Here is a 22,636-nt window from a genome sequence, read left to right as displayed (position 1 = left end):
ACCACATGCTCACCGAGCCCTGGTCTGCGCACCACACAGCTGTCCAAGTGCTTAATGCTGCTTTCCTATGCCTGTCCCCAGGGGTGTTTGCATTTTAGCCAAACAGCAAACCTCGCGCCTGTTAAAGAACCTCGGGATCTGGCGGTGGCGGAGGAGAAGAGAAGCGTGGGGAGAAAGTGTTCTCCTAGCCGCGCCGAAGCCCTCGCTGGGGTCTCTGGGTGTATCTCCTTTCCAACGTTCGCTCTTTACCTAAAAACAATGCGCGCCATTCCTTTCCCTGCAGATTTGTGAAATACAACCTCAGGGTCTTCGGAGGTTTTTTTTTTTTCCCATAATTATTTACAAAACTATCTTCGAGAGGCAATCTTTTGCCTCACTCGTCTTAGACTTCGCTCACTTCGTCTTACACCCAGCTGCCTGCCTGGCAACCGGTGGAGCTGGGTGAGTCATTAATGGCTGTTTATTGCTCAATCGCGGTCCTCCAAACAGAGGCGGCAACATTGTTGCTCCGGGTGAGCTAGGGAGAGAGGACACGTGCTGTGCAGCCCCGCAGCCCCGCAGAGCCAGCTCCCTGCACGCTGGTCCCGGGGCCGCCAGAGCGCCCACTGGCTGAGCCACCTTCTGTGTGCCGGGCCCCCGGGGCTGGGCGCTGTGCCCACGGGGTCTCCTCGACCCCTTGCGAAACCTCCCTCCCACTGCCTGCCCCTCAACGCCACATGCACAGTCGGACAGCTGACCACACCAGCCTGCAGGGCAGACCGACCCCCTGCCCACCCACAGGGGCGGAGGGGCTGGTGTGGAAGTCACTCGGGGCCAGGGCAGTGCAGTGCAAACTTGTGTTCCTCCGCGCTCCACGCCCCGGCCTCTCGGCTGCCTCTGAAACCATCCTTCTCATGCTCGCGTTCAAAGACCTTCCCCGTTCTCGTCCAGGCGAAGAAACAGTAAACGGGAGGACCCCAGGGGGGGTTTGTCAGTGATGGGCGCCAAAGGTCAGGCACTCAGGCTGCCGGCGGCCCGGGGAGGGGCGGGGGTGCTGCTCCCCCGCCTGCCGGCCCCCTCTGCCACCAGGGCACCCTGACTCCAGCACCTTCAACTCTGCACGAAGGCACCTGGGGGGCCGAAGAGCTCGGGGCCGCAGCCGTCCCCACGAGAGCCGCCGGGCTCCACCAGCTTATTCGGCCCCATTCCGATAAAACTGTCCTTCGCACGGGACTGCCGTGGAACGCACGAGACAGCCCCTCCCTCGGGGCTCCCCCAACCCCTGTCCTTCCGCACGGACAGTGTTTAGCAGAGACCCTGCAAAGGCGGCAGGGTCTGCTTCGTCTCGTGCTCTCACGGGTTCAGAGACCCCCGCCCCAGCTGCCGCGGTGCTCAGAGACCTCGGACAGCAGGCACGCCACCCCACCGCGACAGCTGGAGGAGGACGTTGTTTGTGTAACGGGCACACTTGGAAAGTGAATCCGGAATTCACTTTTGTTTCCACACCGGGGAGCGAAACCACGGACCGCCGCGTGGGCTCCGGTCGCCACGGCGAGGTTCCCGGCATCTATGCGACTCCCCCATATTAATTCAGTCTTAAGTTTCAGGAAATAAAATAATTATGTAGTTAAACAGAGGTCCTTACGCAAACAAGCCCTGTGTTTGCAGTGCACCGACCCATTAGCATCAACGGCGGACACGGGTTCCGAGCCCCAGCCCCAGCCCCGCAGGCCGGCCGCAGCGGGGCCCACCCCTCTGCAGAGCCAGCAAACATCCCCGTGGAATTTGCTCCAAAAACAAAAGCTTCACCAACCAAAAGTCCAGGTAAACAGGCAGTAAATAGTGGCTTGATGCCGCTCGCCCGTGGCGGTATCTGGGTTCAACCACAGCCCGACGTTGCCACTTTTTTTCTTTCTTTTCAAACGACACCATTATAAGCTAGCTCTCAGCTCGGTCATTTTTTTTTCAAGTTTACTAGGTGCTGTTTCCCATTGACTTAAATTATCCAGCCATAAACCATCTGGGTTAAAGGGAATAAATAAAGACCTTGTACTTTCCAGGAAAAAAAAAATAAAGAGCCCGTTTCCCACATATTACCTCACACGTCGCCCCTACAAATTAAGAGCTACACAGTAAAGAGCCTGTTTCCCACACATCACCTCACACGTCACCCCTACAAATTAAGAGCTACACAGTAAAGAGCCCGTTTCCCACATATTACCTCACATGTCACCCCTACAAATTAAGAGCTACACAGTAAAGAGCCCGATTCCCACACATCACCTCACACGTCACCCCTACAAATTAAGAGCTACACAGTAAAGAGCCCGATTCCCACACATCACCTCACACGTCACCCCTACAAATTAAGAGCTACACAGTAAAGAGCCCGATTCCCACACATCACCTCACATGTCACCCCTACAAATTAAGAGTACACAGTAAAGAGCCCGCTTCCCACTGATTACCTCACATGTCGCCCCTACAAATTAAGAGTACACAGTAAAGAGCCCGCTTCCCACATATCACCTCACATGTCGCCCCTACAAATTAAGAGTACACAGTAAAGAGCCCGCTTCCCACATATCACCTCACATGTTGCCCCTACAAATTAAGAGTGCACAGTAAAGAGCCCGTTTCCCATTGATTACCTCACATGTCAGCCCTACAAATTAAGAGTACACAGTAAAGAGCCCGCTTCCCACATATCACCTGACATGTCACCCCTACAAATTAAGAGTGCACAGTAAAGAGCCCAATTCCCACACATCACCTCACACGTCACCCCTACAAATTAAGAGTACACAGTAAAGAGCCCGCTTCCCACACATCACCTGACATGTCACCCCTACAAATTAAGAGTATACAGTAAAGAGCCCGCTTCCCACACATCACCTGACATGTCACCCCTACAAATTAAGAGTACACAGTAAAGAGCCCGCTTCCCACACATCAACTCACATGTCGCCCCTACAAATTAAGAGTTACACAGTAAAGAGCTTGTTTCCCACACATCACCTCACACGTCACCCCTACAAATTAAGAGCTATGCAGCAGCCCCACCAGGTCAAGCTGCGTGTGCCCCGAGGTCAGGAGGTGAGAGCTCATCTGCGCACGTCGCCGGAGAGGGGGGGCAACAAAGGACGTGGACGCCGGCGCACGCGCAGCCCCGGGGGCACGCCCGTCTCGTCGGCAAGAGAGCAGGGCCTCGCTCGAGCGGGACCCCGCGTGCACGCACGGCGGCCGCGGGCGGACCACCCACCTTGAGCTCCCGGAAGAAGATGCTGCTCCTGGCCCACTCGACGATGGAGAACAGCGTCTGGTCGGCCATCTTGCACATGAGCCCGAAGGTGCTGAGCTTGTCGTGCTTGCCCCGGCCGGCCTGCTCCTGCTGCAGGTAGGCCGCGATCTTGGCCTGCACCTGCGGCTCGTCCGGCTCGCACTTCAGCAGTTCCAGCACCAGGGGCGGGACGCCGGCCGGGGAGCTGCCCTGGTAGCCGTCCACGTACGAGTAGCCCAGTAGCGACTCCGGGGAGCTGGCGTAGGGGTCGGGGTACTCGGACTTGATGGCCCGGCTGGGGAAGTGGCCGTAGGCCTGGTAGCCCTGCAGGCCGCCGTGAGGGGGCATGGCCATGCTGACGGGCGAGGTGACGAAGGGGCTGCGGTCGAAGTCTGTGGGGGGCAAGGCGGCGTGGCTCAGAGGCAGGCCCTTGGGGGCGGGGTGCACATTCTGCAGGGCGGAGGAGATGCCCAGCTCCGGCGGCACCGCCTGGATCACCTGAGACATGGCTTCCAGCTTCAGCCCGTTGGCGCGGATGAGGGCTTTCTTCTGCTGCTTCAGGGCCCTGTCTCTCTTGTACATCGGCCCGAACTTGTTCCTTCCTCCCCGCATGCGGTCCGCCCTCACCGCTGTAGGGGCGGCAAAGGGAAGTCAGGTGTCAGTCAGACGTGCGTCACTAGCGTTCCCCAGGCAGCCCGTGGTTTGGAAACACGGAAAATGGACCGGGAGTGGCATGTGTGGTGGTTTTCTCTGCAATGGTCCTAAAGGTCCCCCGCAAAGCCTTGTCCTCAGCATTTATGATTGTTTCCTCCAAGGGTGTTTATCACCAAAAAGGTATTTGGGATATGGAGGGACCTAGCTGCCCTGGGGGCACTGCAGAGATGCCTACTCCCCTAGAGGATACCTTGTTGCCCTCCTAGAGGATGCTTTGTTGCCCTCCTAGAGGATACCTTGTTGCCCTCCTAGAGGATACCTTGTTGCCCTCCTAGAGGATACCTTGTTGCTACTCCTAGAGGATACCTTGTTGCCCTCCTAAAGGATACCTTGTTGCCCTCCTAGAGGATACCTTGTTGCCCCCAGAGGATACCTTGTTGCCCTCCTAGAGGATACCTTGTTGCCCTCCTAGAGGATACCTTGTTGCCCTCCTAGAGGATACTTTGTTGCCCTCCTAGAGGATACCTTGTTGCCCTCCTAGAGGATACCTTGTTGCCCTCCTAGAGGATACCTTGTTGCTACTCCTAGAGGATACCTTGTTGCCCTCCTAGAGGATACCTTGTTGCCCCCAGAGGATACCTTGTTGCCCTCCTAAAGGATACCTTGTTGCCCTCCTAGAGGATACCTTGTTGCCCCCAGAGGATACCTTGTTGCCCTCCTAGAGGATACCTTGTTGCCCTCCTAGAGGATACCTTGTTGCCCTCCTAGAGGATACTTTGTTGCCCTCCTAGAGGATACCTTGTTGCCCTCCTAGAGGATACCTTGTTGCCCTCCTAGAGGATACTTTGTTGCCACTCCTAGAGGATACTTTGTGTTGCTTAGGAGTGTCAGTGTTTCTCCTAAGCATTGTTGCTATCATGCCAGCTACACTGGGATTCTCTCTGTGGAAACCCAGGCTGCTGAGAGAAGAAAGATATCCCCATAACCCATTTCTGGGTGGAACGGCGGATGCTTTCTCTTAGACCGCCCTCCTCCTTCAAAGCCCTGTTGGCTAATTTGCTGCAAAAGGGTTGGGCACACACTTCTCTTTACAAAACGATTTTCACCTGGACCGATGGACACACATCAGGTCACCTGATCTGGTGACTGTTTTTAAGCTTAGCCAAACTGGCCATAATTAAAGCGAGTTCCTTTCAGAAGCCGTCCCGACAGTTCGCCGTCACAGCGCGGCGTGGAGTCCGGGCCACGCCTACTGAGCTGGCCGTCCTCTCCAAGCCCCTAGTGGCCAGTGGCGATTAGACAGATGCCAGTGACCTCTGACAGCTTGTGACATGCTGAAAAGGCTGGAGGTGATGTTTTTGAGGTTTTTATCTCGGGATTAGTACAGCATTAACAACCTATGGCAAATATTAGGCGTCCAGAGATAGCAGAGTTCCCCACGTGGGTAAGAATTTACCGATTAGTCAGTTTTTCCATTGCACAGGCAAGGCAAGTGACTTACAGTTAAGAAAGTATTTTTTTTTTTTTCAGGCAAAGCAATGCAACTTTTCCTCTTGTTAAAAAAATCAATGACATCCTAGGAAATCACAACATGGAATTTTTGACATTTTATTTTCTACTTCTCCTACTACACTAAGTCTCTATGCCATTATTTGGCTTTTGAAAAAGAAGTGATTCCTGATAAAGAAATTAATAAACACCCATTCCTTCCTTTCAATCTCTTCTTAAAAGTAACCCAGACGGAACAGTGCCCGTGATAACCAAAGTGGCTACTTCTATCAGGAAGGAATCCGCTAGCAACTCGGCAGACTTATATTGGGAGTTTGGCGTGTGTCCAGCCCGTCTGTGTTCTGCATAACAGAAAAACTCCACACACGGCCAGCCTGTGCCGCGCCGATCGGACAGCGCGCGGTCTCTGGTGCTGGCGCGTGCCCGCGGTGTGCACGGCCACGACCGTGTCGTTTGCAGCCCACACCATCTGTGTGTGTGTGTGTGTGTGTGTGTGTGTGTCGGGGGGGGAGGTTGGCAAGTGGGCGTCTGAAGAGCAGCGACACACCCCAGTCGCCCACAAACGACACGTTAGGAGCGGCAGGCACCCGGGGGCTCCCCCACCTGCCCACCTGCCGAGCTGTCGGCCGGCCTGGCTCTGCTCTTTCAACGTCAAGTTGAAAGTGGCTTTTGAACTGTTTGTTATTTTTCAAGTTTCCTGCTTCTTGACATTTTTTTTAATATGTTGCAGACTCGGTCATGATCTTAATTAAAAAAAGTGTTTTCCCACACTACCCAAACTGACACTCTCCACGAGACACTCCCTTTGACGGCGAGCGGCTTCCCTCCTCAGCCAGGGAGCGCGTGGGGGGCAGCCACAGGTATCGCGGGCACACCTGCTTGAAAAGGTCCCAGGAGAGCGTTTACACGGGCATGCTGAGTCGAAAGCTTGAGGATTGTCTTTTTGCAGATTATTTTTATTTGTTCCCAGTTGAATTACTTATGTCTTATTTTCGTCTGACCTATTTTTATTTTTACCATCGAATACAGCTACTCCCCCCCCCCCAAAAAAAACAAAGGTGAGGGCACAACTCCTATTACATCCTTTGTGCTAGTTGATTTCAGCAGGGTTAAAGTGAAACTCCGTCCCTTCCTCCGTGGACGACACACAAAGTCTCACATCACTGTCAGTGGAGGTAAAAGACTAGGACAATAATGTTACTATACGGTAGATACAATGTTGTCTTGAGCTCTCCGGCCTCGGAGAGCTGGCCGGCGGGCGTGGTTCGCGGAACCTTACCTTCTAGCTTCATGCCCACACTCAGACACTTTTGGAACCGGCAGTAGGGACAGCGCTTCCTCTGTGTCTTGTCGATCTGGCAGTTCTGGTTTTCTATGCACGTGTACCTCTTATTATTCTGGACCGTCCGCTTAAAGAACCCCTGCAAGACGGAGAAAGCGGTGAGACGCACTGTACATCATCTGACCCCGTCTCCCTCCCACTGTTTCATTTCTAAGGAAACCACCGGCCGGTCTTTACACGGCCCGGCGGAAGCCCTTTGTGGGTCTCTGGCTCGTCCTGCATGTTGACAAGGCGGACCCCCCCACCCCCCCAGCACTGCCAGGGCCCAGCGCGGAGTGTTCTGGCACCGGGGGTCTGTCCCTGAAGCATCACATCAAACCTGGGGAGGGGCTGGCTGACCACTTCACCACAACAGTCAGGGGAAAACACATCTCGTGGGGACCAGTGCCCCTGCCCTGCTGCCCCTCACGCCCAGATAGAGGCAGTGGGGCCGGCTGGCTGGCTGGGTTCACGGGGTCCGGCACAATCCGGCGACAGACCTTCGCCAAGTGCCGGTGGCAAAACTGACCAGCGGAACACCGCAGATCCTTTGCGAATGTCAACATGAGGTGGTTAAAAGCAAAAGGATTTAAGGAGCAAAAATGGGAAAATGTTCATAATTCCACTGGAATGCATTCCAGTGTGGGAACTGTTTAAAAAAAAAAAGTGAATCTAATAGGCGGGCGAGCACAGCGGGGAGAGGGAGCTTAGCGCAGAGCGAGTGCGGGCCTTGGGTTTCACTCGCAGGGGCCCCGGGAACAAAGGCCACAGCTTTCTCTGTCACAGCAGCAGTGTCGGCCGGGCGCCGGGGCTGCTCTGTCCCCCCCACGAGCCACGGCGTGGAATGAGCGTGGCAGTGGGGAGCGAAGGCGTTTTCCTGGCAACGCTGTAAGTAATTGTCCCGAGTTTTCCACGTCAAAAAAACCTTGAAAAACAGCGAGTATCAAATATACTGGGAATGCGTCTACGAAGGGTCCAGGGTAAACCCTTCATGCCTAACTGATACCAGCAACAATGTAGCCCTTTCCACGGATCGCTCCCTTCCACTTTAAGTGGGCCATATATTCACGAAAACTACTCTATTATAGACTAAGACCTGGCTTCTTGTTCTGTGGTGATATAAATTTCCAAAAATCTTAAAAAAAAATTACTCCCGGAGTAAATCAGGGTGCGATCACACGGCCGGGAATTTAGACTTTTATGTCGGGGGATAATGAATTGTGGGCCCGCGGCACGGGAGGCTCTTGGGGAGCACTCTGTCACGGCCCCCCCCGCCCCCCCGGAGAACAACGGTGCTTTAAACGTGCATAAGTCAAGCAGCGTCAATACTCGGGGCTGCTAGGAATAGAAGCGCCGCCGCAGCTACGTCATTCCACTGCAGCGAAATACCTACAAGCCACGAGGGCGGCAAAGTTTCCTGAGCAGTCACATGCCTTTGCCTTTCGCATTGCATCAGACACATATTTCTGAGACGCATTTCCCCAGGGCCCAGCCCTCCCCTCTCCTTGTTCATTGGGTCTGGGACATGCAGCCCGCATGGAGCTGCCCCGGCCGCCCCGTGGTTGGTCCGGGCCCCCCCCCCACCCCGCACCCCACGCCCCGGGCGGCGCCGTGGAGGGGAGCCCACCTTGCAGCTCTCGCAGGTGAGGAGCCCGTAGTGGTACCCCGACACCCTGTCCCCGCACACGGGGCAGAGCTCCTCCAGGTCCTCGTCGTAGGAGTAGCTCACCATTTTAAACTGGGACACTGAAAGAGAAGACGGGGGACACGGGGCCCAGTTAGTTCCCTCCGGGGGCTTCCGCGGGGCGCACGGCGCGATGGGGGCTGGTGGGCGAACACCCCGGGGAGGACCCAAAACCACCGTCACGTCCACCCAGGGGTTCTTCAGAGACCTGCCCTGCGGTGGGTGCGAAGCGTCTCTTGGCACCCAGGAGTGCACAGCTCATACACCTCTTTAGACTTAAAGATAATTCCAGCGTCTCCAACATTTACCCCCTGGCCTCAGGGGGGCCGCACGCCTGCGAAGCCACCCACCCAGCCAGAAAGAGGAATCGCCTACGTAACAATGTCTTTGAAACTTCCTTAAAAGTTCCAAAAAAATGTCACCTTTGCCCGACGGACAGAAATAAGCACACCCAACCCCCCCCCCCCCCCCCCCCCCCCCCCCGCCCCCAGGAAGTTCGTGGCCTGCACATCCCCGCCGGGAACTGCAAGCCCTTGGCGGAGAAACTCGACCTGACCCCAGAAACGCGGGTCTGAGCCGCCCCCTCCCCCGCAGCCGGCGGCGCCCGGCGTTCGCGCCTGCCGGGATAAGCCGAACCGGGTCTGCCCGGTCCGGACACTCTCACCGCCGCCCCCTCGAAAACCTTCTGGAAAAGGGAAAGGAGAAGGAGAAGGGAAGGCGCAAGAAGGGAGGTGGGGGAAAAGGGGGAAAAGAGACGCCGGAGGGTTTGGGCTCATCCCAGCCACCAAAGTCCCGGCGTGAACTTCACCTGTTTTCGATCGTTACCGGAGAGTATCAACGCGCCGAGGTCGCCCCGTCCCAGGCCGCCCGGAACGAGGCCGCCGGCCGCGCCGCGGGCCTCCGGCTGCCGCTTCCTCGGACGCGAAGCCCCGTAGCCAGCCCCGCCGAGCGCCTTCGTTCGGCGGAGGTGGACCGTCCGCGCCCGGAAGGGCAGTGGCCGGAGCGCCCCGGACCGCGGTCCCCGCTCCAGTCCCTTCCCGAGACTGCGAGTCTGCGAGGCCCGCGGAGGTCGCGCGCCCTCGGCACCGTCCTGTGAACCCGCGGTGCGCACTCGCCTCGCGCAGTTGCTCAACCTCCCCGAGCACAGGCGCGCAAACACCGGCTCGGTTTGTTTTAAGTTAATCAGTGGCATTCGCAGGGGGCGGGGTGAGGGGGGTGGGGAACCGGTGACCGAGCAGAAGTTTTCTGATTTGTTTACCAAAAAGGAAAGAGAGGTAGCCGCCCCCATCTCCGAAATACCTGGCCGCTCGTGTCTTGAGTGGCGTCCTTGCCAGGATTTGCTGTTTCTCTCTGTTAAGTTTTTTTTTTTTTCCTCCTGTAAGGGTTGTGTAGGCCCCGGAAGGGGCCGTGGGGAGGGGCAGAACTCGGTGAGGGCGCGCCCAGCACCGCAGGCACGGAGTCCTGGGCTGGGGTTTAGCCTGCAGTCAGACGCAGAAGCCGCCGGCCGGTCCTCCAGGGCGCAGCCTGGGTCCCCGGCGGAAGCGGGCGGCCCCCGGTTTTGAGAACCTGGGGCTTGGGGAGGTGGAAGGTTGGAGAAGTTCGATGCAGCCCCATCTCGCCTAAAACTCGTGGTTATCGCCTGCGGCAAGTTTTAGGGGCGGAAAAAAGTGTACTTAACCACGCCTGTTACTTCCTACCTCCCTGTCCCCCCAAAGTCAATGCCAACTTCGCACCTAAGGGGTGCGGAGAGACCACCGTGCATAGGGGACTCGGAGCCCACGGTGGGAACCCTACAGCGAAAAGACGGGGCTGGAGCGGGGACACTTGGAAAGTTCGACCGCGGAAGCCGTGCAGAGAGACAGACGCCTTTGTGCGACCCGGGGGCGTCTTCCCGACTTCCCCAGGTGGTGTAACGCAGGGAGGCGTCTGGAGAACGGGATCTGTCGGGACAAAGAAGTCCCTATCTTGAGAAAGTGGAGGGGAAGTGGGGCCTTGGGAAGCTGGGGCCTCAGAGGCCCTCAGAGAAGTTCCCCCGAAGTTGGGCGCGCGGCACTGTGCAGCCGGTTCTCCCCACGGTCGGCTCGGGCGTTTCGGGCTGAAACCGGGGCAAACGTGGGAATGGGGTCCGCGTCCCGACCGGCTCCTCCCCAGGGTTCCGCTCCGGCCGTGTGGCCTGGAGGAAGCCCAGGCGAGCGCTCTCGTGCCCAGGGCTAAGCGAGTGCGCGCGCGTGCGCGCGGCCAGCGGCTCTGCCCGAGCCTGGGGCACGGGGAAAGCAGCGTACTGCTTTGGGTCAGTAGGTCGTACCAGAACTCCCCTCTCAAACTTCAGAAAGAAAATGTTACAGCGGCATTTCCCTCCCATTTCCCCCCCAAACTTCAGGCTCTGGCGTCTCCATGGGTCCCTGGGAAACGCAGGAGTCAGGGTGAGAAGCAGAAACTTCCCTTTTGGACTCAAAAATCGCGCCGGCCGAACGGTCGCCCAGAGGAGTCCTCTCTCTCGGCAGCTGGAGGCGGAGGGTCCGCGGATAGGGCTTCCCTGGCGGCAGATCGGCTTTTCCACGCCGCGCCCCCATGCCGCCACTGCGGGGACCCGGGGGAACGCCAGGAAAGGCCACTTTGGGCCAACCCGGTTCCCTCCGCGGCCCAACTCTAAGTCGGCCTCGGGGGCCTCAGCCCAGGGGACTCGCACAGCCCTTCCCGGAGGGCTGGAGAGACCCCAGGCCCGCCGCACACCGACGCCCCCGCCCCCGCCAGCCGGTTTCCCGGCGCGGCCGAGCGGTGAGCTCAGCAGCCCTGAACTCTGCTCCCGAAACCTCCCGGCCCTTTCAAGTTCGCTCCCGGGACGGCAGGAAGCGTTCCGGGATCCCGGGCTTGCCTGCCCGTACATCCTGCGCGCGCGGGCAGGGGCGAGCGTGGGGACCCGTAACTCTTCCGAGCATTCATTGTTCCCCGCCCGGCCCGGGGCCGCCGCGGCAAACTTCTGAAGGGCTTCTCGCGGCCAGAGCCGGAGTCGGGGTCTGGGAATTCGGTGGAAACGCAGCCAGCGAGAGCCGCCGTTTTTGTCAGCGATCAGGAGCAGGGGAAACACACAGGGCCCCCGTGTGCCCACTCGCGGGCTGCGACGGGGTGCGAAGCCACACCGCCCGGCCCTCCCCCACCCCTTCCAGAAGGACCCGCGCGGAGCCTGGGGTCCGGGCCGCGCCCGGCTCTCCGGTTCTGCCCGCCCTGCTGAACCTGCCTGGGCCCTGGGCTGCCCATGGGCATTCTGACGCCGAGACAGGCCTTGCCTGGGTCACCTTCTCTCTCCGCGGGGGCCTGCCGGAGCGGACTGTTCTCCTCCACACCGGCGCGCCGGTCCCCTCCCCACCCATCCCGGTGACCGAGGACCTGCTCGAGCTCCCAGGGACCCACTCCTTTCCGTTCGCAGCCCCCTTGACCCCGAAGACTCCACTCGGGTGGCTCGGGAGGTCGAAGCTTCTCCCTTCGTAATCAGAAGCGGCCCGTTCGGCATTACTTGGAAAACGTGCCCCCCCACCCCCCGCCGCATGGTTCTAGAGCCATAAACTTTTATGCCTGCCCGGAGAGGGGGCCCGACGCCCGCGCGTGGCCGGCGCGGCCACACCGGGCGCGAGGAGTCCGGGTGTTGTGGCCGCGGGAGCCGGAGCGCCGCGCCGCTTACCTTGCATGTTTTCCGGCATCTGCCCCTGGTCCCCATGCGATCGGGCCAGGCCCAGGGCTTCCGTCTCCACTTTAGGCAGCATGACAAGGCGGCTGCGGGCGGGGAGAGGGGCTCGGTGTCCGTGAGGAAGCCCCGCACTTGGGCGCGACCGCAGATTCGGCTCCGGCGGTACGGAGGAAAGGGCGCTGGGGGTCCGCTCGCCCGCCCGCTCTCTGAAGTGTACCTCCGTCTCCTCCGGGGCTGCGAGTCCGGACCCCTATGCTCCGTCCAGTCCCGCAGTTCTGAGCCGCGCGGTGCCGCGAGGAGGAGACCGAGGGCTCGAGCCCCGGCGGAGCCCGAGCGCGCTGGTTCGGCTCGGCGAGGGCGGCGAGGGCGGCGGCGGCGGAGGCGGCGGCTGCGAGGGCGCAGCTGCCCCGGGCGCGGATCCGGACGCGCCGAGCTCTCGGCGCGCAGCACGGGCAGCCGGGCAGGGGTGCCGCCGCACGGCGGGGCCGCAGTCTCTGCTGCGGATCGGCTCCGCGGCTCCCGCCCTGGGTGCGCAGCCGAGCTCAGGATCGACCGGGGTCTCCCTGGCGCGCGCTGCACTCCGCTCCTCTCCGCCCCTTCCCGGTCCCTGCTCCCTGGCGCGCGCAGGCACAAGTGAGGAGTGTGAAGTTCCAGCCTCGCTCTCGCGCCTCCTTCACGCCTCCCGCGGGTCCCAGGGCCGCTCCTCGCAGCCCCGAGGGTGACGGTGCAGGCAGGGAAGAGGGGGCCAGGGGGAGAAGGGAGGTGAGTGGGCCGGGGGCAGGGGAGCCTGCGAGGAGGGCTGATGACAGTGACCGGGGACTCGGGTTCCGGACTCGGGTCGGACCCCAGGCGCCAGCCAATGAGGAGGCGGCGCACGCCCCAGTCCCCGCGCCTGCCCCAACCTCTTCACCCCGCCTAACCCCCCTCCCACCGCACCCTGGCCCGGGGCGGGGGACCCGGATGCTTCCGGGTCTTACCGCGGGCGAGCGGCGACCTCTGCCTGAGCGCAGCTGCGGCGGCTGGAAGGCGGGGGCTGCGATTTCCGTGAGCCGAGGGGGAGCCGAGCGGCGGGAAGGGGAGTGGGGTGCGCCCTCGTGTGTACGTCGGGTGAGGGGCTGAAGGGGGGGGCTCAAACACCCTATTCGACAATCTAAAGGGGAGAGATGGTGCATTCAGCTCGCCGCTCTTTTCAGAGGCACAGCTGCCCGCCTCGCCGGGGTGTCGGGCTCCCTTCCCGGAGACGCTGGGTCCGCGCGGGTCCCCGGCGCCCTGGCGTGGCGGAGCAGCTCGGCTCACGCAGCGGGCAGCCGCGTCGCCCGCCGAGAGTTCGCCCACTCGCCGGAAATCGGAGGAACACCTACCCCCGTTTCTCTCGTCCAGGTCCTTTGCTCGCTTGAAAACGCCCCCGCCCCCCCCCCCCCGCCGCGCCCCAACCCAAGGCTGGCGACTGGCTTCCCAAGTTTCACTGAGCTGCGCCCCGTGTAGGACGCAATGCAGACGTCCGCCCGGGCTTTGCCTTTCCACACCGGTGTCCCCTCGGCGGGCCGGGCCGCGGGAGGCCCAGAGGCCCAGCCCTTCCTAAAGTTTCGAGGAGCCATCTGTCGGGCGAGCTCCTCGGCCGCCCGCGCGGCCACCTCTCGCGGGCTTCCAGGTCTCCTCCCAGCGGGATGAGACCGGCTCGTGCCAGCCTCCTGGCGCCCAGGAGATGCCTCCCGGCCGTGTGTGCTGGGAGTCGGGGCACTACCCGAGTGCACGCAAGAGGGGGTGGGTTCGAATCTCCAAAGACCCGCGCGTCGCCTATTCGGACGGCGGGTGCAGGGTGCGGCGAACGGGGTGCGGCGAACGGGGAGCGGCTCCAATCTCTGCCGCGCACTACCGCAGTCGGATAGGAAAGCGCGGTTCCCCGCCCGCCCGCCCGCGCGCCGGGCCTCGGCGGCTGGCGCGGGCCCTCTGCGCGCACTGGTCGCTGTGCTCCTCGGTATCTGTTCACAATGTACCTCGCTGAAGTTTTGGTTTTAGGAGCAGTCTCGGGTCTCATGGAAACAGTGAAACTGGGGGTGGGCTGGGCGGGGGGGCTGACCGTCCGCTTGCAAAGGGGCGTGGGCCGGAGTTGCTGCAGTTAGTGATTAAGATGCTCGCATTTTCCTGACGAGTCGATCCATTTTCAGCATGGTAGACGACCAGTTGTTTGCAATATCACTGTGCAATTTTATATGTATTTATCTATTCACGTTCCAGAACAGGAATGAATTCCAGGCCCAAATCAGGGCTTTGCCTGTGGATTCGGGTGAGCTTTGAAAACCAGTAAACCAGTTTGGTGCAAAGCCTTAACTTGGGACGGGGTCCTTCCCCCGCCATCAGAGAGCTTGCGGGGGGCTGACGCTGCCTCCCCAGCTCCGGCTGGCAGCAGGGTCCGCCGGCGGGAGGGGCGGGGAGAGGAGGGGGAAGGATGGAAAGAAGCGGAGCGTTGGTGAGGACCGAGCGCCGCGTCTGGACTCGACGTGGGGCCGACCCAGCCCCGGAGAACTTCGCGTTGGGCACTAACCCAGAGCGACGTTCAGGGCCCAGCCCTCTCGCCCTCGCCCCTCCGCCCCTCCCCCGAAGGCGGGGGCTGGCGGAGGTGGAAGGACCGCGGGCATTCCTCTACCGCCTCACTAAACGGGAGGGGCGGCGGGCGGTGGGGGCACGTGGGGCTGGGGCCGCGGTTTTAGAGATCCGCCCTTGGAACAGCGCCGCAGTCCTGGGGAGGAGGAGAGGCCCCGGGTTTCGGCTTTGGCGGAGGGGCCAGTCCAGGCCCACGCCCTGCTCAGTGAGCAGCAAAACCGAGGGGCACCCAGGCGCTGGGGGTCTCCTGCTGACCAGGGCCCGTCCCATCCAGACGCCCTGGGTGACCTCGGAATCCCCCCACCCCCGCCATTGGATCAGACGCGGGGGTGGGGGTGGGGGGCTCTTCTGCCCGCGCTGGCTCTTCTCAGAGGGGACGTGCTCGCGTCTCCTGGGGCTCTCCGCAGCGGGGCCCCGTCTCTGGGGCGGCTGCAGAGGCCGGGGCCTCCTCCGCCAGGCACATCGCCAGCGCCCTCTCCCCTCTCCCCTCGTGCGACCACTCACCTCTGGCCCCTTGACCCTTGCATTCCGCGGCGTGCCCCCGACCCCACCTCTCAGAGCCGGGCACCCACTTGCCCCGCGCCGAGTGCCGGGTCTGGGCGTCCTGGGACAGCCTCCCCCCAGGAGAGCTGCTGCGGCGGAGGGGCCGCGCCGCCGGCGCTGCCTTGGTCTGCCGCCTGCGGACGGGCCCAGGTGGCAGAGGCCGCAGGGCGAGCAGGAAGGGGAGGCCTGAGGTGGGGCGGGGGCAGGGCCGGTGTGGTCTGGACTGACGGACAGACACACGGACTGGTTTGAAAGGACAAGGCACCCTCTTCTCCGCCGGACACCGCCCCTGGGTGGGGACGAGCTCAGGCACCCACAGGCCTGGGGCTGGCTCTGAGGGTCTTCGTTGCGCGCCCGCCGGCCTGGGGCACCCTTCCCTCCCCTGCCTCCTTCCTGACCGGGCGGGGGCGGGGGTGGGGGTCTCCAGGGCTCCTCCTCGCGGTTCCTGCGGCCCGAAAGCGCTGATTGACGGTTGCAATTATAAAGGCTGATGGCCCGGGGAGGCTCCCGCAGCCTTGACGAGCGCGGGGAGCGCGGTCCTGGCATATTTTATCCCGGCTCTGCGTCGCAGGCCGCGCGCCCCACTCCCCCGCGCGCCGCCGCCGCCGGGAGGGCCTCGCACTCCCCCCGCGCCCCGCAGCTCGGGGAGCAGCCTGCCCTTGGCCTGGGCTGAACACCGACGGCTGCGAAGGGACACACGTCAAGGTCCTCGGCCGCGGGTCAAGTTTCCTGGCCCGGCCGACTCAGGCTGCGGCAGACGGGAGTGGGGGACCCTCCTGTCCGGCGGTCGGGGGCGCGCGATGCGGGGAGAACCCCCCTGACCGCCCCCTCCCCCACCAGCCTTGCGGATCTACATCCTTGCAAACAGTTTCTGACGCTTCCTCCAGCCCTACTTGCTGGCGTTTTTTGAGAAACCAGAACAATGCATGGCTTTTCCCATCGCACGTGCCTACTTCTTCAGCCCCGGGAAACAACCTAGGTTTCTGCGCCCCGCCCCCGAGGCCTCCAGCAGAAACTCCAGCGGCGGCGGCTCCTCAGCCCCTGACCTCGCGCTCGCCGGACCTGCCCGCCCTTCCCACCCAGAAAAGCCCGAGAGCAGCGCTCCGCTTTTCTCCGCAAGTGAAGTTCAGCAAAAACTCGGGGGTCGGCTGCTGAGCGCCGGGCGCTGGGCTGCCTGCCCCGCCTCCACGGCCCCCCCCACCACCCGGAGTCCCTAGCACTAGGTTTCAAGTAGAGAGGAATTAAATCGCAGCTCAGACCTACAAATGAATTATAAGGAACTGTGTATTGGCCGAGGCTTTGAAGAGATAAACTTGAATAGGCGAGATGTCCTGCTGTTTGTTTGTTTTTTTTATTTTTAAATTCAATCCCTTTCCACTGTTCGCGTGAACAGCCGCCGCCGACTGTGAGGCCGCTGTTGGGGGCTCCGCGGGGCCCTGCTCCAGCTGCACCTGCACCGTGCGGGACCGTCTCTCCCGGGGCTGAGCGTGCCCAGTGTCGGGGGGCCTGGGCGCCTCCAGGCTCCGCCCCTCCCTGCCCCAGGCCGCTTCCTGCCCTCGCCCAGGCGGCGGGAGAGGTGAGGTCGAGGAGTCTGGCCCGGAGTTTGGCAATCCGCGGCTCCCTGGACGAAGGCTTCGCTGTAGAACTTTTCGACATTATTTTCTCTAGGGTGCCCTGTACCCGCGCAGGGGCCCAGCGCCTCCGGCCTTGGGAGCACCCGGGACTTTCTGAGCGACCACCCTCAGGAGATGAGTGGCCGCGGACACAAGTTTGGGCGGGTGGTCCAGTTCAATCCCCCTCTTCCTCTCCCTGATTGAAAGGGAGACGAGCCATCAGCTCCAGCCCAGAACCGGAGCCACCCAGTCTTCCTCGGGACCAGGAGTGGCGGTCTCCAGCACCATCCCCCCGCCAGCAGGCCACCCCGCCCTCGGGGCAGCCAGCGGAGCCTGGGGGTAGCATTCCCCTCGGCCCGAGCCCCTCCTCAGCCCCGCCTGGTGGTTCCCGCCCAGCGGTCGGTCCCCAGAGCCGGGCGGGGCTGGAAGATTCCAGAGGGAACACTCCCTACTTCCCCTCCTGCTGGGCTGCTGCCCGGGGGCAGCGGCACGCCCAGGGTCGCTGGGTCTGAGGCCTGCGGAGCGAGGGGAGCGGAGCCGCGGCGTCGAGTGGTCGGAGTCCTGTCGCACAGCGAGGACCCTGGGTGCTGGGGGGGCGGGGCCTGCGGCGGTGCCGACCCCAGGGACGTGGGGACGTGTCAGGGCTGTGCGGTGGGGGGGGGGAGTGTCAGCTCCCCTCTAACCTGCAGACAGCTTTCCTGACTCAGAGGCCGCGGCCCGCGTGCCCTGAGGTGGGGAGAAGTCCTTTCACTTCCCCCCGGTTTCTGGCCTGGAAACTGGGAAGTCGCTTCGGGGACCTGACGGGGTGGGGTGGGGTGGGGTGGGGGTGGTCCCCACGGGGTTTCTCTCCCGTCCTGTCCTGTCGGGGCCGCAGGAGGCGGCGGGGCACAGGCTGCGGAACCTAGAGCCCCGACGCAGCGACCGGTCGGCACCGAGGGAGGATGCGGGCGGGCCCGGGGCCCGCATGGCCCTGCGGGAGACACACCCGGTGCTGGACTCCTCACGAGTGCTTAAGAAAGGGCGGTGCCTCCTACAGGCCCTCTCCCTGCCCCGTCCCCCTGGGGGCCGGGGTTGGCTTCTTGGGGGGCAAGTCCTCTTCTCCCTGAAGGCAGCCACTCACGCTGAGTGGGTCTGCGTCGTCCTCAGACCCACTACCACCACCCGCAGAGGCGCCGCGTTTTCTCCACGTGCCCTCCCCCCACCCTGTGTCCGTTGCCATGGTCACAGTGAGGCTTCACCCCCCCCCCCCGGGCCCCCGGGCCCCCAAGGATGTCCCACCCTGAGGCCCGCCTATGCCTTTGGGGGATTCAGGTCTCACTTCCCCTGTGGAGCGAGCAGGGCGATAAGGAGCCGGGGACAAATTCCTTTCTTAATCCCAAATGCCTCCCGGAAGAGAGTCTGAATCCAGCCACTTGTTTTATATGAAACTCCTTCCTAGCTGTGGGGGGGGGGGGAGCCGGGTGCCCCTTGGGGGAGAGCGAGCGTCCGAGACTCCCGGCCCCGCGTTCCGTGTGCGGCTCGCTGCCCTGCGGGCTGCGCGGCCCTGGGCAGAACGCTGGGCCTTTCTGTCCCGCGCTCGCCGGCGGGACAGCGTTTCAACAGAGTCAGCCACAGAGGCTCGCCCCACCGAGCCAGGGGCCCAGCTCGGCTCCCCTTCGTCCCCTCCTTCGCCGCCGGCCCCCCCCCCCACACGCACCCCTCTGTCGGGAAACTCACCCCTCTGACTGAGGCGACCCCCGCCGGCTGGCCCGAGTGCTCCCCACCCTCAGGGACCAGCTCCCTTCGCCCGGCTGAGACTGCCCGCCGGCTGCCTCTGCCCCTCTGTGGCGGGGCGTTTGGGGTTTGGGAGTCGGGTGTGTGTGTGCTCCTCAGCCCCCCGAAACACACCTCACGGTGCTCCCCCCCACCCGCCCCCAGACTCGGAAAGCCGCCGCTTTCAGGACTTGGTCCGGCTGCGGCCGGTCCTCATGGGCCCCCCAGGTCTCCTCACGCTCCCTGGTCACATCTCACCCCTTCTCTGGGTCCCCCCAGACCACAGCGCCCCCCACATTCCCGTAGTTCCTAGAAGCTAACCGGATTCTCAGGGAAGTTTTTGTTCCAAGAAGGGGCCAGGGAGGACGCGCAGCTCCCCCCCACCCCAAAGAAGCGTTGCCCTGCAGCAGGCTCTGGGCTCGGGGAGCCTGACTCTGAAGCCTGCCCTGTGAGCGGCGTGCCCGGGGGGTGCTGGGGGGGCTGGGCCTCCAGGTGGCAGCCTTCCCAGGGCCCTTCTCTGGCTCAGCTCAAGTTCAAGGCCGAGTCCCAGATAGCACCAGACAGCGTGTCTGGGTGGAAGGGTCAAGTGAAAAGCGTTGCCAAGCCTCGGTCCTCCCTCCCTCCACAGGCCTCTCCTGGTTTCCTCGAAGGGCCACTAAAGAGATCCTTCAGCTCGAGTCCCAGCTGTGGGCGGAGGTTCCCGGAAGCCCCGGGGGGTGGGGGGCTGGGGTGGGAAGGAGGGGGTGGCAGAGCTCAGCTGCCAGCTGCCAGCAGCCAGAGCCCAGGCCTGGGCGACTGTCATCCCCGGGGGGCGGCAGGACCCCCGGCTCTCGCTCTCCGCCACAGAGAGCCCCGTGGGCCCAGGGCTTCCCAGAGGCGGTCACCGCGCTAAAACGAGACTCCAGGAGGCGAAGGGGATCCCCGGGCAGAGCACTCTCGGGCCAGCAGGGACCCAGAGGGACAGCTTGTACGTAAACGGAGGCCCGCCTGCCAGTGGACACACAGAATTCACGTGGAGGCGGCAGTGCTGACCGACCGACCCCTCCACACCCGGTTCCGTGTGGACAGCCGCTCTGTCCCGGTCCCATCTCAAAGCTGCCCGGCGACCTCAGACTCTCTCAACAGTGTGCCCTGGGGCTCTGCTCAGTGGGCCAGCCCGGGGCTGTACCGGCCGCGCCCCCCCCCCCCCGGGGTGGGGGTCAGCCTCTTGGGCTCCACTGGGCAGCCTGAGGACTGCACACTGGCCCCTCTTCCTCCCAGCCAGCCCTTCGGGTGGCTCTGTCCAGCCACGAACCCGGGGCTGATGGACTCAGCCCTCCTCCGAGGCTGTCCCGCGGCCGCACGGGCTATGCCAGCGGCCTCCTGGGGTGACTCAGAGGTTCCCAACCGGGACGTCTCAGCCGCCCGCAGGCCTGCAATGCCAGGGAACCGGGAGGCGTGTGCTGGGGCCGGGAAGGGGCGGGCGGCTGCGCGCCAGATCCGGAAAGAAGTCTCGTTTGCCTGGAAATGGCCTGGAATTTCGTTATCCCGGGGTCCGGCGCAGGGGAGCGCTTGGGCACGTTTAGGGAGGCTGCCTGGGTGCCTCCCCCGGTACTTTTCCCCGAAGCTCAGTCTCCAGAGTCTCTGGGGGGGAGGCGGGCGTCCCGCGCGTCCCCAGCCTCTGCAGCCAGCCCCCCCACTCCAGCGGCAGGTGTTCCGCGCGCTGGGAACCTACGCCCCCCGCCTCTCCAGCGCGGGTGGGGGTAGCCAAGGGAAATGCGAGCGCGCCTCCTCCCACCCCTGACCCTGTCGAACCCACCCGCGGCCCCAGCGCTGCGCCAGGCGATGGGCGTGTGTGGTCTCGTGACCCCGCCCCGGGCGCGCGCGCGCGCGGCCCCCTGTGCTCCGGACCGCCGCGCCCGCTCGCCGCCCGCGTCCCCGGCTGAGCTTGCCCTCGCCGCGCGCCCCCGATGCCGAGCCCACAGACCGCCCCTCGCGGCTGCCGCCCGCAGGGACAGGTCGCCCGCGGAAACGACTTGGAACCGCTCGGTGCTCCCCTGTCAGCCCCTTCATCGTGCCCGCAGCTGCTTTTATCTGTCGAGCAATCGATCCCCTGGTGCGCCCTGCGTGCCATTCCCGGGTGTTCTTTCGCGTTCGGTACAGGACGTCTTTTGGGTAACCATTTCCTCATTGGTGCACTCCAGGGTGTAGTGCGCCCATAAAAAAGCAATCGCTGCGCTCAGCGGGGTCAGCTGGTCACCGAGCGAGCGAGCGAGCGAGCGAGCGAGCGACCGACCGGGTGGGAGAGCCCGGGCCGCCGCGTTCGTCCTCCTGGGCCCGCAGAGGCTGGGGCCGGGGCGTGGGGAAGCCCCTGGGCAGCCCGGGAAAGCGCTCAGAGGCCTTCAGAAACCGGGGCGGGAAGGCAGGGGCCTCCGGGGGCCAGTAACCCGACCCCCGCCGGTCTCCAGCTTCCACAGCCGACCCAGGGCGCTCTGGCCCTGGTGTTGACAAGTTCGTGACTCTCCGTTTTAATGTTTTAAATGAAAATTATCCTTATGGGCTTACTCGTGTTTATAAATACAAGACATGGCCATTATTGTGACAAACAGACAGTAATCCTTAACTTCTAACCCTTAACTGATGATTGTGTGTGTGTATTTGTACGACTTTTACTGGCCACAAAAACAAAAGCTTCCCCGTGGCATCTGCTGCGAATGAGACAGGGCGCTGTGGTGTGGCCCGAAACTTCACACACGTCTGAAAGCCGTCCGGGCGAGTCTGACCAGTGATTGATCAGTCCATACGGTCAATTTATTTCAAGCTGTTCAAATGTTAGCTTGTTAGAATTCTCGGACAATAGCAGGGATGAAACGGATACACTTCCCCAGCTACTTCAGGCCAACAGAGCTGTACCCAACAACGGTGCACATAATAAATAACTGCTGAGATGCCCGTTTGCTCCGGCTGAACTTCAGGAGGGACGAGTGTGGGGTGTGGACGGACGTCTGAGCCTTCAGTGGACACAGCAGGAAGCGGGGACAGTACCGACAAGGAGATTAGATACACGCGTTCCTGTGAGAGCCGAACAATAGACAGGCGGTTCACGGAGCGACTCGTACTCACCAGCAGGTGCACGTCCGTGCCTCCGAGGGTCCTGTGAGTCCCCGGAATCCACGCGGGAAGACATTCTTCTTGGATGCACAGGTGGTCCTTGGGTGCACAGCAGGAGTCATTGGGCGCAGGGAAACGGGCGGCTTGTCCAATGTCGTGGCCTTGGGACAGGACGCACCTGGCCACGCTGACCCGTCCTGAGAGTGTGAAAAAAGCAAAAAAGAAAAAATAATAATCCAAGCATTCAGAAGGTTCCAAGTAAGTCTCTCCCTGGACTCTGCACTTCTTTTAGCGTTTGTGACCTGCCGTAAACCATGCATCCAGTTTCGTGATGGTGCCTAATTAGAAAAACGGAAACTTTTCATAGGCCCGGCAGGGTCACATGACTCCACGCAGGTCGATAAGGGGACCCTGTTCTAAAGTGACAGCAAAACAGATAAGAACTGTTGGCAGAGAGTGGTGGAGAAATGATTAACCCAGAAGCGGAGAGGCGCCAAGCCGAGCCGAGCCGAGAGGGGAAGGCTGCGGGGCGGAGGGGTCAGGGGATCATGCTCAGCCGCGGGTGAAACTCCACGCCGGCCCCCAGCCGCCCGCTCGGCCCCGGCTCGGGATGTGGCCCCCTGACGTGGTCCCCTCTCTGCAGAGGGGCGGCCGAAGCAGCTCCCCTGGCCTCCGTAAACATGTTCTGCGTGATAACGCGGGCAGATATCAGTCCCGTAAGTGATGGCCACAGATAGGGCTGACACTTCGCGACTTCCGGGCTTCCTGTTTTCCTGGAGCGAGCGGCACGGGCATCCGGCCTGTGTGCCTGCCGGGGGTTGAAGGGGCAGCCTGCGTCTGTGCCCCCGATGGCAGGAAACGTGTCCTTGGAGGTCGGTGCTGGCAAAGTGGTGCCTGTGTGGTGCATCTCCCGTGGTCTAAG

General features: G+C 62.5%; 1 protein-coding gene across 4 annotated transcripts in view; it reads right to left on the bottom strand.

Annotated features, from left to right (window-relative positions):
• NR5A2 (nuclear receptor subfamily 5 group A member 2) overlaps positions 1–21,790 on the bottom strand; it is an 86,219-nt gene extending 64,429 nt beyond the window's left edge. Inside the window, exons 1-5 of one of the 4 annotated variants that reach the window (XM_028531382.2) lie at positions 21,723–21,790; positions 12,107–12,243; positions 8,371–8,489; positions 6,702–6,843; positions 3,242–3,888 (exon numbers count right to left, since the gene is read on the bottom strand). In XM_028531382.2, the coding sequence (XP_028387183.1) occupies positions 3,242–3,888; positions 6,702–6,843; positions 8,371–8,489; positions 12,107–12,243; positions 21,723–21,790 (1,113 nt within the window). Of the gene's footprint in view, positions 1–3,241; positions 3,889–6,701; positions 6,844–8,370; positions 8,490–8,693; positions 8,730–12,106; positions 12,907–21,722 lie in introns of those variants that run through there. The other 3 variants (XM_036016084.1, XM_036016083.1, XM_036016085.1) reach the window with 3 other exon arrangements.
• Positions 21,791–22,636: the final 846 nt, after the last annotated feature.

The sequence above is a fragment of the Phyllostomus discolor genome, chromosome 15 (assembly GCF_004126475.2).
Source record: "Phyllostomus discolor isolate MPI-MPIP mPhyDis1 chromosome 15, mPhyDis1.pri.v3, whole genome shotgun sequence".
NCBI lineage: Eukaryota > Metazoa > Chordata > Mammalia > Chiroptera > Phyllostomidae > Phyllostomus > Phyllostomus discolor.
The sequence above is the reverse complement of the archived record's forward strand: the minus strand, read 5'-3'. Positions and strand labels throughout refer to the sequence as shown.